The sequence below is a fragment of the Cydia strobilella genome, chromosome 5 (assembly GCF_947568885.1).
Source record: "Cydia strobilella chromosome 5, ilCydStro3.1, whole genome shotgun sequence".
In the NCBI taxonomy this organism is placed as follows: domain Eukaryota; kingdom Metazoa; phylum Arthropoda; class Insecta; order Lepidoptera; family Tortricidae; genus Cydia; species Cydia strobilella.
In genome coordinates, this window is record NC_086045.1 from 19765749 (window position 1) to 19780641 (window position 14893).

At 38.1% G+C, this 14893-nt stretch overlaps 2 protein-coding genes across 5 annotated transcripts in view; one reads left to right on the forward strand and one right to left on the reverse strand.

The window, feature by feature from the left end:
• The window catches only part of LOC134741571 (bestrophin-2), a 43882-nt gene extending 40441 nt beyond the window's left edge, over positions 1–3441 (reverse strand). For all 4 annotated transcript variants that reach the window (XM_063674403.1, XM_063674399.1, XM_063674401.1 and 1 more), the window contains exon 1: positions 3023–3441. In XM_063674403.1, coding sequence (XP_063530473.1) covers positions 3023–3093 — 71 coding nt within the window. In that variant the 5' untranslated portion in view covers positions 3094–3441. The remainder of the gene's footprint in view (positions 1–3022) is intronic.
• A 231-nt stretch (positions 3442–3672) lies between these two features.
• Positions 3673–14656, forward strand: LOC134741575 (uncharacterized). The gene is made up of 9 exons (XM_063674409.1): positions 3673–3940; positions 4028–4099; positions 4322–4572; positions 4881–5029; positions 5364–5562; positions 6550–6711; positions 7566–7769; positions 8036–8137; positions 9270–14656. Exons 1-9 carry the CDS (start codon positions 3853–3855, stop codon positions 10917–10919), a joined length of 2877 nt encoding a protein of 958 aa, XP_063530479.1. The 5' UTR covers positions 3673–3852; the 3' UTR covers positions 10920–14656.
• Positions 14657–14893: the final 237 nt, after the last annotated feature.

Genomic DNA, 14893 nt, shown 5'->3' on the forward strand with positions numbered 1-14893 from the left:
CGTAAATAAAATGTTAATACTCGGCCTCACGTTTTTGATATCTATTATCCTTTCCTCTAATATTATATACTTCTAACTAATATTAGACCTAAATTCGAAAGTTTGTTATTAAGTATGGATTTTTATGTGTATATTTCTTAACTTTTCATGCTTGATCTGACTGGAGGACCGATTTGGATGATATTTGCCATATTTGGATGATATTTGATTTGGATGGTACAGTAAAGTGGTACTGTATCGTCCTAAAATTTGAATAAGGGCGAAAAAAACTGTTGATTTTGGAGTGTAGTTTTATTTAGCGGTACCTAATTATAAAATATTTTATCTGGACTACAGTCCTCTAGCGTATCCATCTGTCAACTTTACTTCAAGTTCCGCCTCCAGGGGAGAGGGAGAGAAGTTAGGGGTGAATTAGCCGCTTACTGACACAAACCAAATTCCACGCGGGCGGAGCAGCTAGTAATTCATAATTTCAATTTTCAGTCACTCTTTTTGTTGAAGAATGGTAGATATACTTTTGACGCGTAGATTGATCCGCTACTTTTGATACTGACTGTCTGACTATACTACGTACATAATACGGCCATGTTTGGAGTTCCAAGGAAGACTAGTCTTTGTTTGTGGTAAATAATAGTTATTTGTTATACAAAAAGACGGCTTTCCGAGCTAGTGAGAGGAAAAATAATTTTCCACAATCCATGAATTCCATCTAAGTAGGTAAACTCAGACCAAGATAATTCTGCAACGATTTTGATAACGATTGATTATTTTAGACGTCAAACTTCTATACAATTATGACGTATAAATAACACTTGTTTAATTAAGTCCGACTCACGCTTGACTGCACATTTCTAATAGGTTTTCCTGTCATCTATAGGTAAAGAAATATTTTGTGTATTATTTTTTTAATTTAGACCCAGCAGTTTCGGAGATAAAGGGGGGGGGGGGGATAATGGTAATTTTTTAGTTATTTTCTTAAATAACTTCTAAACTATTTATTTTTAAATTAGTAAAAAAAAAATTGGGACGATCAATATGAGCTCTTTTATTTGATATGTAACACGATATACTTATAGAAAAACTTTATTTTTTAATTTTCCCATTTACCCCCCAAAACTGGCCCCCATGTTGAAAATACATTTGTTTACGTTACATGTCCGTCTTTGGGTTACAAACTTACATATGTGTACCAAATTTCAACTTAATTGGTCCAGTAGTTTTGGAGAAAATGGGCTGTGACAGACGGACAGACAGACAGACGCACGAGTGTTCCTATAAGGGTTCCGTTTTTTCCTTTTGAGGTACGGAACCCTAAAAACGGATATTTTCCTTCTGTGCACTCTAATGCCGTAGCAACAGAGTTGAAATTATGCAGTAGTCCAAATTTCGGCATCACTAGTTTCTTGCAACGTATCCAGAAAAAAAATCCGTCACTTTGTAGGCGTGTCTCACACAAACCATTGCTTTTATCGAAATAAATAAAATAAGACCAAATACAATATTTTATTGTTAATTACTTTCAATAACAGCACATTTAGAAAATAGTCGTAGGCACAGATTTAATATACATATACGCTAGATGACGCAAATACCACGATTTGTATTGAAACCAAGCGTGCCGACTTTTTCATACAGTTACGCATAATATAATTTTAAAATTACTTATCTGTGATAGGAAATATGTTCTTGCATTTGGGTGCTCGCAATTTTTGGGTTGTTGCAGTTGATTATCATGTACTTAACAAAGCATTTTTAGGGTACCGTATCCAAAGGGTGAAAACGGGACCCTATTACTAAGACTCCGCTGTCCGTCTGTCACCAGGCTGTACCTCATGAACTGTGATAGCTAGACAGTTGAAATGTTCACAGATGATGTATTTCTGTTGCCGCTATAACAACAAATACTAAAAACAGAATAATATAAATATTTAAATGGGGCTCCCATACAACAAACGTGATTTTTTTGCTGTTTTTTTCCGTGATGGTACGGAACCCTTCGTGCGCGAGTCCGACTCGCACTTGGCCGGTTTTTTAAGTTTAACGTCCGGCTGCAACAACCGGCGGCGTGGACTGTAAAGAGCGACGGTCAACCTCGACGCTTGGTCGGGGTTAGGAGTCGGAAATCTATGGTATATTTATTTCTGTGGTCGCAGGATATGAAAATATAATTAAAACTGCAACCCTGTCAAAAATTGAAAAAAAAAGCGTCCGATCTTAGGCGACCCTACCTTACTAAGACTCCACTGTCCGACTGTCTATCTGTCACCGGGCTGTATCTCATGAACCGCGATAGCTAGACAGTTGAAATTTTCACAGACGACGTATTTCTGTTGCCGCTATAACAACAAATACATGTACGTAACCCTCGGTGGGCGAGTCCGACTACCACTTGTCCGGTTTTTTTCTATTCTTTACCATGTACTTACCTATCTGACGATGAACAAGGTTTTGATTTACTTACTTACGTAAATATCTACGTTTACTTTACGTGATATGTGGATAAACCTACGGGCTGAGAAAAGAGCTTGTATCGAAATAGTAAATAGTGTCACAAGGGAGAAAAATTGCTTATTCACGACGTGGGCGTACAGTGAGCATAGCTCGGGATTCTAAAATAGAATGCTGAGCGTAGTGAGGGATTCAAGCTAGTATTAACGCCCAAGGTAGTAATAATTTTGCTACCGTGTGACACATACTATTTTTAACAATTATTAGGTATGTAAACTATAACAGAAAAGTGCCACTTTGATCTCTCCTCGCAAGGAAGAAAAGTGCAACTGATCCCTCCTAGCACTCCTAGCAGGGAAGAAGTGTGGAGGGGGCTTTATAATTATGCGCGTGCGATAGAGATAGGAACAGGCGGGTCTATGTACGATTTTTGCTTGCTTAGTGTCCTTACTCTAGGAGGTACTTGAATATCAGATGTAAATATTATAATAATATAACATAATTACTATAGCACTGATTTATGATTTACAGAGAATGCCACTTTCATAAATATAGTTATTTGTATAAATCTTACCTATATAAAAGTTTCAAAAAGGTCCCAAATCCACGACAAGTTGCAACTTCACCAGTATATGTTACAGTCATTTTGTTTTTCTACCTAAATTTTTTTTTAAATCGTAACAACAGTTTTATCACAGTAATACACAATTTTAATCCTCTTTCATTCATCACCTATTTACGTAAATATTTTGCTTGCGAATTTGTAACTCATCCGATTGTAAAACAATGAACATTAATAAATGCAATATTTTCAATTTACTAACACATATCACCGCCACGAGGAGCTAACACACAAAACTAACTGCGGCATAAGGATGCTGCAGCTGTTATTCAAGCACGACATTGAATAATTTGATAAACACACAAGAACAACACTTTGCCGCATACATGCCGCATACCTAGCCAATCCGATTGATTCGGCATACTAGCATTACTAGCTAACTAAGAAGCCACTACTAGCGAGCGAATGAGAATGAAATGTTGTGAATGAAAAGAAAAAACGGAGAAGTGAATGTAGAGTGAATGGAAACATCGATTTTACTATCTGTATCTTTATGAGTCTGTGCCTGTGGATGGCCTGTGGTGCTGGTGATTGTCTATGGCCTATGCAATGCTCAAAAACTTTCAAATCTCATTCAGTCATTCAGTCAAATCAGCAATTCAATTCACAAAAATGCCAAAATGGCGGAACTTAAGCTTTTCGCGTCGGTGTATTAATTGAAAACTGACTGCCTATCCTTTAGAGATTTTCCTAGCAGCCACAGTGTTGCATGCCTTTGTATACTTTCTTGTCAATGTAACATTTAGTGTAACTATAAAAGCTATAACAAACTTTAATTAATCATGAGTGAGACTTCAAGAAATGAGTCAAATTCTCCTGACTCCCAAATGCCGGCTCAAGAGGATGATCTTAATTTCCCGCCTTTCCCTGGTAATCAATCTTAAGTAATGATTTCTTAATAATTTGTATTTAAACGCTATTTTTATAATAATCGTAATATGTCAACAACCGTTTCAGAGCCAAAAGATGTTGATTTTGATGAAGATATTCCTGAGGATGAAAGAAAATATTATACATCTAAATTTCCAGGTATTTTTATTATATGCGTGCATATTATTTATAATCAATAATGTTTTTAACAGTTATATTTACTACGCACTAATGGTTTTTTTTTTCTTTTTAAAACACAATCATCAATTAGAAAACACAATGTTTTCAGTTTGAATTAAGGAAGAAAGCCAATAAGATCTCAACATGATTTGAAAACAAATAGAAAATAAGAGTATTTATAGATAATTATTGTCATTTCAGACTTGAATACAGTAACAAATCATAGGATGCACTGCACATCTTGTGATCGTCACCTTGGGTGCTCAGCTAGCAATGATGGCAGGATGCGGATGCACCCTATGCTCCGTACATTAGTATGTAACACGTGCTATGCATTCTACAATAGTGGAGAGTTTGAGAAAGGAGATGATGGCTCGGAGTTGTATTGCCGTTGGTGTGGGCAGGGTGGCCAAGTATATTGTTGTTCAGATTGCCCTCATGTGTTTTGTGCGGTGAGTTTCCAGTTAAATTTCTTTGTCAATAAGTAACTACACAGTGCACTAGTTGTACAAGATGTTTTATTTCCAAATAATATCATTATTATGATTTTCAATGTAAAAGTTAGAGGAGAAAATTTCAACAATTCCCACGTATACATTAGGGAATAAACTATTGAAAATGCTTGATGGATTCTTATGAAGTGTTATTACATTTGCCACAGTTGAGGAATGTGCATAGATTGTATTATTTACATAACCAACCTAATTGGTATTGTTAATTTTTGATTTAATAAGATATGTATTTTCAACTTATTTTTCAGAAATGCATCAAAAGGAATTTGGGTATTACGAAAATTAAGGAAATTGAAAATACCGATGATTGGAAATGTTTCAAGTGCAGCAACAAACCCCTATGGTATCTTCGAGCGTCATGCTGGGCTCTTCTGCGTTATTGTGATTTAAAGAACAGGTAAACACTGGAAATCATCTTTGTAGGTATCAGGGATGTTACGGAGCTCCGGTTCCGTTACTGTTAAGTCGGAACTTCCGATTGATATTACACATCCGTTCATGTTCCGGTTCCGTTAATTTTAAACGGAAGTTATATTGTATGTCAATTCTTAGCGTGGCGGCGGGACATGGGACAACTCTTTCCACCATGTAAGGTCAACGTTATTTAGCATTATAATAGATATATAATTTTAATCCTACTGACAAATTATGTGTATAAAATGGAATGAAAGAAATGCATAGAAAGACCCATAAATAACAAGTTTAATTAATATAACACTAATGTATTACAGGATAACCATGGCTACTCAAGATCCAATTTTAAAGGATAAGTATACAACCAGTTGTAGTAGAGATCTATCGGATTGCTGTAAGAATAAAAAAAGAAGAGAAAAATTTGATAGTAAAAAAAAGGAAGAGAAGAAAGAAGCTGAAAATTCAGCAAAAAAAGCAGCTGCAGCAGTTATTTCAAAAATACCGCCCACCATACAGGTATCTTATTCAAAAAATGTTTAAATGTAATTAGGGATAGGAAGTTAATAGTTATTTGTTTTACAAAGGGGCAAAGAAGATCATGCCACATAGAGCGGCTACGGGTCCCAATTTGACGGCAGAGCATCGGCGAATCAGATGTGAGTTTGCTCGTAAAGACAAGTATTGGACGGTCGACCAATGGAAGGCTGTCCTCTTCTCCGATGAGACCAGGATGTGTCTTACGATAGACGCAGAAGAGTGTATGTTACTCACAGGTCTGTCTTGAAGACACCGTCACATACGGAGGAGGATCCTGCATGTTCAGGGGTGGCATTTCCCTCGCGGCAAAACGGACCTTGGTGTTTCCTGCACCAGTGGTGGTCGAGGCCAGGGATCCATGACTGCTCATCGATACATCACAGAGATCCTGAAGGACCTTGTGGTTCCATATGCTGCATTTGTCGGTCCTGGATTCACTTTCATGCAGGATAATGCCCGCTCCCACACAGTGTTGATAGGACTACCTTGATCAATTTGGGATCTTCGTTATGCAGTGGCCAGCAAGGAGTCCGGACCTGAATCCCATAGAACACCTTTGGGATCAGCTGAAATAGAAGGTGCGGTCACGTGATCCTGCCGCTAAAACCCTGGCACAGCTCTGAGATGCCGTCATTGAGGAATGGGATGCTATTCCTCAAGAGCACATCGTGACTTTCGTGAGGTCCATAAAGGCTCGCATGAGGCAGTAATTAAGGTTAAAGGAGGCAACACTAGGTTCTAAGGCTCTTCAGTTAGTTTTAGGCACTTGTTTTGCAATGTTTGTTGATTTAATTGTGTTTTAATTTATATAACTTATTGGCTTGAACCAAAAATCCGTAGGTGTGCGATTTCCGTGACGCCGAGTGTACTTGTAGTCATAATATTATAATATTTTATTTAAGTAGTTATTAAATAGCATGTTATAGTTTAATCATGGTCCTTATTAAAATTTATGATTTTTTCTAGGTAAAAAAGTTCGCATCAATCAGCATGGATGATAAATCTGAAAAGAAAGCACAAAAAAGATCACTAAGTCCCAAGCCAAAATCCGTATACCTTAAAAATCCGATAGCAGTGGCGGGCGCTAAAACTTATAGTGGTTTTTCACAAATGCCGAAAAAATTGAGGGTATGTATTATTTAATTTTTAGTATTGTATTAAAAAGAATTTTAATAGAATACCACGTCAGTGACAAACAATACGAATCTGCATTATTGGGGCCAAGTGCATGCATAATTATTTATTAAATATGCATAATAGAGATGGGCCGAATATTCGGTATTCGGCAATTTTTCCCATGTTTGTATTCGGCCGCACTATTATAAGTGCCGAATATTCGGCAAATACTTTTTATTATATTTGTCTTGTTACAACACAGTAAAATGTACTTACTCGTCCAGAACTTTTCAAGTACCTACTTTCTTCCATCAGGTAACGTTTTCGCGTTGTCATTAAAACGCAATATGATGATGATGAGACATATTGAATCCATAGAATGTTATGATTATTAGGCTGGTATTACTTTATTTTGCCTTTTGACCAGTTTGGTTCTAGGGAATTACCTAGGAAGAATGATTCATTTCTAAATGCTTTCTTAGAATGATACCGATGAACCGAATAATTGGGCCGAATATTCGGTTTGGGAAGATCTGAGCCGGCCATTCGGCCGAATATTCGTATTAGGCAAACTACATATTCAATTATTTATGATACTCTTTTCATCACACTTTTTACAGTACATATGGTATGGCCCTTTAAATTTTCGACATTTAACTCTGGTCTGCTATGCCCCAACCGGGTTTCATTATACGACGTGTATATTTTTGTATACCTATGTTAGTTAACACGAATAAATGAAATGACATGGGCTCGGAAAGTACGGGAAAGTACTATTGTAAACTCTTCGCGCAACGTGATTCTATCGACTCTCGTTCACAATTTTGACCATACCTTACAGCAAAATGTACTATTTTTGTTTCCAGATGACATCAACGCCAAATATATTAAGTCCTGTTCGATTTATGGCGGAACGCAAAGTTGTCAACAACACACCTCTACGCATAAGGGCTAAGGGACCTCAGATGCCGATGTCAGCCATGACTCCATATAATGGATACAACAGTGCACCCTCATATAATAATTTTATAAATGATAATATAAATTTATCTTTGGAGAATTTAACTCAGGTATGCATTATGTTTTTACTTGGAAAAATGCATTTATATGTAGCAGAACACATTTATGCACCTGGTTGGTTCTGATGATAGACCGAAAAAGCCAGGCATTCAGAGCAGAGACGTCAGTCACCCAACCTCCCTACATTCCTTAGTTACCAATTATTTTATTATGATTTGTTTAAAGTATATCGTTAGTCAAACAGCATCAATCTACTTTATCAGCTTATTTAAGTTATTTTCAATAGTAGTTTCATGTCATAATTAATATTTGGAAGGGATTGGACATGGCGGCGGCTGCAGCAGCGGCGGCAATGAATAATGGCCAGGAAGATGATGTAGTCTGCACACCCGATTTTCCTTTGGAGCCACTGTGCGAGGTAAGTTTTACAAGATAAGTTTGGTGCAAGCAAGAGATTCAGATACAGCAAGGCTAGTGGGATTTGGACACAGATATCGTGAGGTGACAACCGAGACTAATTAAAGTGAATTTACCTACTTATTTACATACGTTCGATTCCAAGGAACTAAGACAAATGCAAATACAGCAACGCTTTAAGCGCACTTCCGTGAAAATGTCTCAACAGCAAGTAAGTATATATGTATAGTATGCAACAATTTATTTTCTGACTATGTTTTAAATAATAATCAGAGACAACCTGTTTCATTTCTTCTTCTTGATCCCAAAATAACTTGGAAAGCTTCAATAGTTTTGATCCAACTTTTTAATGATTTAATTTAGATCCATTTTTGGTCACATATTTCATAGTTTTTAGAACATTTAAGCTTTTTATCCACAATTTGTGGTGCGGTGATCTGGGTGTTACAGCGCATAGGTAGATCTTTCCTTTTTTAGGTTCACTGAAATTGCCATTGACAGAAACGAAAAACTTATCCAAGAAAAGAACGATACTTGCCGTGTCGCAACTTTATTCTGGAAGCTTTTTAATACCTGAAAATATATTTACAGTTAAGATGTTATCAAAATTATAAAAAGGTTATTTAATAGCGAAGCAGGACAAGTGTTGAGCATGCATTTTAAGAGTGTGCTATTTATTGTCACATTTAATGTTGAGTAACAAGAAATCAGTGAATATTTAATTAAATTTAATTATCATTCAGAGTTCGAATCCTGACGGTGCGTGCCTAGTATAAGCATCGTTAAAGTATAGCTAAACATCATTAGTATCCGACCGTGAAACACAATTTGAATAAAACGTAACATGCTAAAAGTAATGGAATTCGGACAATAGGCTTACCATAGATTAGACATATATTTTTTAATTATTTCCTAATAAAAGCACGCTGCGTACTCATACCGCCATAACACTTTAAAAGGCAACTGGCGGGGTCACGGGGCAGACGTTTATTGCATATTTAGATAGATGGCACCAGTATAGTTGCTCGGAAACGATGGGGAATCATTTTACCTAGAGTACACATGTAAGGGAATTGCGATTGCATATAAAACCGGTCCTCCACTATCGTCTTAATGTTTATCCAATTTGGCAGGTGACAGAGGACCCGGCCGACGACGACGTGCAATGCATGACCCCCATACACAGCACGAACGTTCTCAAATCGAGCCACCCGCCCCCTCTGGTGCCCCGCACGTCGAACAACCTGCCCGACCTCTCCGCCGACAACATCATACAGATGACCGAGAACGACGTCACCGTCAACGCGCAGACGGGCGGCCTCAAGTTCCGCGTCGACCCGCAGACCCTGTCCTCCAACAAAATGTACAGGCTCCCCGACGGCCGGATCTTCGCCATCAACGCCAACCCGAACATGCCCGGCGGGTACTCCGCCACCATCGTGGCCGTCACCGAGACCGCCAACAAGAACGTGCCCAAAGGCGCCATGTACTCGGCCAAGCTGAGCGCCGTGCCGCCCCGGCCCGGCCTCACCCCCGCCCCCGCGCCCGGCGCCGCCCCCGGCCCCGGCCCCCGCCCCCGCGCGACGCCCGTCCGCATCGCCCGCCGCGCGCCCCACGCCGGCAAGGTCAACCGCGGGACGGAGACGGTCGCGAGGGAGTGCGACTTGGAGGTGCCCGTCGAGTGGTACAGATACAATTTGATAGACGCCGTCGACGCCTTGGAGTATTCCTTGTCGCGCTTGAACAAGTTGAAGAAGGACGCGACGACGGTCCACCTGCGAACGCGGACCGTGGGCGAGATGCGGGGCCTGCACAGGACGCTCGAGCGGCTGCTGCACACCTCCACCACCAGATTCAACGAGATCAGGGACAACCTGAACAAGGGACTCAAACAGTACCTGGCCAAGAAGGCGGGCAACGGTCCCAGCAGCATCAGCGACGACGACGACGACGACGACGACGATGTTGAAATATTGCCCAATCCGGCCGAAAATGATGACCCCATTTTCATTGACGAGAATTCGGTAGATTCTAATGCGAACGATACGAACTCCGTTGACCGGCAGGAGGTCGATTTGACAGAGGCGATGAGTAATAGTGAACTGAATGACAGTGGAGATAAGTCCGTTGAGATGTTGGACGACAACTTTTTGAAGGCGAACGAAGAAATGGAAGATAGATCCAGTGAAAAGAATGACGCGGCGTCGAAATCTGAGGAAGTTGACCCCCTTGAAACTGCTGAAGTCGATCAAACTGAAGATAATAATCTATCGGGTGAAAAGAAGGATGCCTCATCCAAAGTATCCAAAGACACTGATCCTCTCGATGACACAGATTCTGACAAAATCCACAAAAACAATAATATGTCCATAGATGAAGATAAGGAAACTGAAAATGCCAACCCTGCTGAAGACGACGAAATGGAACATAATAAGCAAGAACAAGATAAAGATACTAGTGTTGGAAATAATGAAATTCAAATTAGTAACGTAAAGAGCGAATCCTCAGAAACAACAGAGAATAAACCCGTAAACGGTTCAGGAGAACAAACAAAAGTAGATTCCGATGGACAAAATGAAGACAATGTTAATACATCTGACACGAGATCTGACGACATAAAACAAGAAACTGACGATATAAAAAACGATAATAAAGACAATGACGATAAAATTCAGGATGCTGAAATGAGTGAAGAAATGATCAAGACTCTGCTAGAAGGTGACGACGGTGACAATGATGATGATACACAAACAATGAATAGTCAAGAAATAATAGGTGTGTAAACGTTTCATGGAAACTAGAAGGATTTTTATAATATGCATAAGTTTCATAAATCTAAATAAATTGTATGTAAGAGATAAAGATTTATTACATAGCATATGTTAATTTTAGGCAAGTAAAATATCATTCCTAGGCATTATTCGTAAACTTCCTTTTACAAACTGTATTTCTATGTTTTAGTCACAATATGGTTCTTTAATATCCGTTTACAAATGTGTGCATGTTTAATCCATTTAGTATCAGAGCTGTAAAAGTTATTAATTTCAAATATTGCAGTGTTTGCTTCCAAATATAATTTAACACGTTCACTGCCAGGGACCTGCCTAGTGGGCGCTCGTATATTTTGCTCAGATGCCAGAAAACCCATCTCGTCGGATTGTTGCTATAGGTAGCCATAGATAACAACAGGCTAGCAGGATTGACCAGCATTTGGTTATACCAGCAAAGAAATTTCAATTATTTTATTATTGAGAAATGTTTGATATGTTGAAAATTACGAAATCCATTCGGGATCCGGATTTTGCACCTATGAATGTTTTAAAACCTACATGTTTCGAAAACCATTTGGAGCCGCTTCCAATAGCTCGATTTCAAAGTGTGAAAAATTGCTTTGTAAATACGTGACGTAATGCCGAGACCGAGACTAAGAACTAACAATACAAAAAGTAGGATAATTGATAATAGGATGTTTGATTATGAAACTTGGCATAGTGGGCGTTCGGTGTACACTACAATACAAGTACTGTGTTAATCGTTATGCGGCGTCGAGCACTGTTTATTTTTTGTCTGGCAGTGAATGTGTTAATAAACAGAAGAAAAAAGTGTGTAGTTCAAACTGGGAGAAGTAGAAAACGAGTAACTTAACCCATATGGGCCAACGAGGGCGATTAATTCCGACTTATAGTTCGTTCGACTAAACTGAAAGCTAGGTAAGGTCAAGGAATTAATTTTTTTATTTACTTCGTACTTTGTCACAGTGATAATAACATGGGGCATTTTCTATGAAAAGGGACCTTCTTGTCGATGGCGCTTACAACGCACAGCGCCGCGCGGCATTGTATTTATATCGAAGCATCGTTAATAATGGCGTAAGCGCCATCGACAATAAGGTCCCTTTTTATAGAAAATACCACACATGAGACCCCTAGCAGCTTTCATAATATTGATTCTCACTGTGACAACGTAGAATTCATTGACTGTAGGTACGTTTTTTTATATTATAGGACAATATCGCTAAATTTAAACTTCATTCGCAAATTGTTCTTCAGTTGACCCCGATTTTCTAAAAATCCGGTTAAAGAAAACTGCTAAACCAATATCCAGTGTTATTTGTGTAATAATTTATAATCATATATACATTAATTAGGAATATGATTCCGTTTAAGTCAACATTGTGAAAATTGGTCATCAGATCGTACAAAATGAACGCACTTTTCTTGATTATGTATCTAATTTGATCTGAGTTTTTGCTTATATTTTAGCATGAGATGTAAATATAGTTAGGTAGGTCAAACATTCAAAAATATATTTTTATTGGCAATGCAATTATGTAGTTTTGATAGATAAATATTCTGGAGACGTATTTTAAGTATTTTTTTCTTCAGTTCAGTCACTACCAACTTTGTTATAATAAGTTTTTTGTTTTGACATCATATGATGCCAGCAATTTACTTCTAGTAGTAGATACGTTTACGTATGGTCGACCTTCACCGAGGAGTCTGACGGATGAAACTTATATTCTCATGAAAGAAAATATGTTCCTGAACATAAATAAGGTTGCCTAAAGAAATATGGTCAAGGCTATTTTTAATAAATATTTGAAAATGATTTATTTTTTCTTTAAATTTCACCGACTTGTCTGACGAACGAAATAATTTCCAATGATTGATTGATTCCTGTTGTATAAGTTGTATACTTTCCATTGGAACTTATTTCGTTCGTCAGACAAGTCGGTGAAATTTGAAGAAAAAAAATATTTTCAAAAATTTATTAAAAATAGCCTTGACCATATTTCTTTACTTACTCTGTTGGCTCAGCGACCCAAAATGAGACTTGGCCTCCGACACAAGACAGCGCCACTTTTTTTGACAACTTTAGGCAACCATATTTTTTTTTTATGCAATAGGAAGCAAACGAGCAGACGAGCCGCCTGATGGGAAGCAGTCATCGCCGTCCATGGACATAAGCAATACCAGAGGAGCCACTTATGCGTTGCCCACCTTTGAGAACCCTAAATACCTGCTTTTTGAAGAATCCCATGTCATAGCGCAAGGGAAACACCTCAGAAGGTAGCTCATTCTACAACTTGCACGTTCTGAGCAAAAACAAGCGAGATGCCCGCTTGTTTTTGGTTTGCCACGTGTCAAGAAAGTGAGGATGAGCTTTGTTTCTTTGGCGGGAGGTGCGGTGGTAAAAACGTGATGGTGGCACCAGATCTAAAAGTTCTTCAGAACATTCCCCATTTATTTATGTTCATTGTTCAGGAACATATTTTCTTTCATAAAATATAAGTTTCATCCGTCAGACGTATCGATGAAGGTCGACCATATATAACGTATCTTAGGCTATTCGTGGTTTGTTATCATTTTGTATGGCTACGTTACTTTCTTTTGGCAAATACAGCCACGTGTGTTGCTTGCATTACAATGATATCAATGTCGATAACTGGCGGTGTAACTAAGTGAAGACTAACGTCTCGGCCACGGCATTGCGCGACCGGCTTCGGCTAAGGCGAAAACCATAGGTGGGAACGAAAGGTCCGATCGCTGTGTCTCACCTCAACCTATGGTTGTCGCCTTAGCCGAAGCCAGTCGCGAAATGTCGTGGCCAGGACGTAAGCTATGCCACAAGGTCATGATGACCCATGAGTCTCCGGTAGAATTTATTTGTTGTTTTTGCGTTTAACAATGTTATTTCTGGTGGCTTTACAGTGAATTTGTTTTTCGTTTTGTTCAATTTTTTTTATTATCACTTATGGTTAAAATTTTCTGAGTTGAGTTTTGAGGCTTAAACCGTCATTGGCGTAATCTGTTGAACAAGCCTTTGTTTCTTTTATGCAGAGTGGTCAGCTCCTGTCTTCTGCACGTGTGGAAAGCAACAATGTCGTTTAATAAAAATCAACTGTATCGTGATAGTACTAAAAACCGGCCGCCGACATTCAGGTAAACATTTTTGGAGATAACAAAACGAGTTATCTTCGAATGTGCTGTTACATGAATTAAAAACTTATAATTCCTGTTCACTTATGACGGTAGTAGTAGTAATAACCGCTGCAGAAATGAAACAATATCCTTTTTTTATAACAGATTAGGACCCCAAAACATCACCTCGGAAAATTCCAACTATACGTAAGTTGCCTAATAGAAGTATGTAGTCAGAATTTCGTTTTTCTTAGAATGCAAGCTCAACCGTTTACCTGCATATAACATGGAGGTATGTGATCATAGAAGTGCTAAGAGAATATGTAACTGATACTAGCTGTAGCTAGGTTGAGCAAGCAATTTAAACTATTTACGAATTATTTGTTTGTGATTATTTGGTATTGATTAAGTTTATACTTTAATAATGTTATGAGTAATTGAGTACATTTCACATATAAATGTTAGACCTTAAGTTCATAGCGAGTAATATGAATATTGTATATAATTACAAAAATAACACATTCTACCCCAAAATATGTATGTCCATACAATGTATTTTTTATTATTAGTTTGGAATTAAATTAGCTCTCAGTACTTGACGCAGCTATTTTATTCTACTGTAAGGATGGGACTCAAGACAGAAGTAAAACAAGACTGTTGGTTGGATACTGAAGATGGAATGCATCAATTTAAAATATACAATCCTTTATATACTAAATTATCTAGGTTAACTATGAATCACACTACTTGGGAGGTCTACACGTGGAAGGTGTCAAATGGTTGTTTACCTAAATTCCATTCCTTATATAGAGGAAAGTCATTTTACATGACTCCGT

Excerpts from the sequence above, each read along its gene's own strand:
- LOC134741575 (XM_063674409.1), top strand. The coding sequence starts at position 3,853 with ATGAGTGAGACTTCAAGAAATGAGTCAAATTCTCCTGACTCCCAAATG. Across the intron at positions 5,030-5,363 it reads TATTGTGATTTAAAGAACAG|GATAACCATGGCTACTCAAG; the intron begins GTAAACACTGGA and ends AATGTATTACAG. Across the intron at positions 5,563-6,549 it reads AAATACCGCCCACCATACAG|GTAAAAAAGTTCGCATCAAT; the intron begins GTATCTTATTCA and ends GATTTTTTCTAG.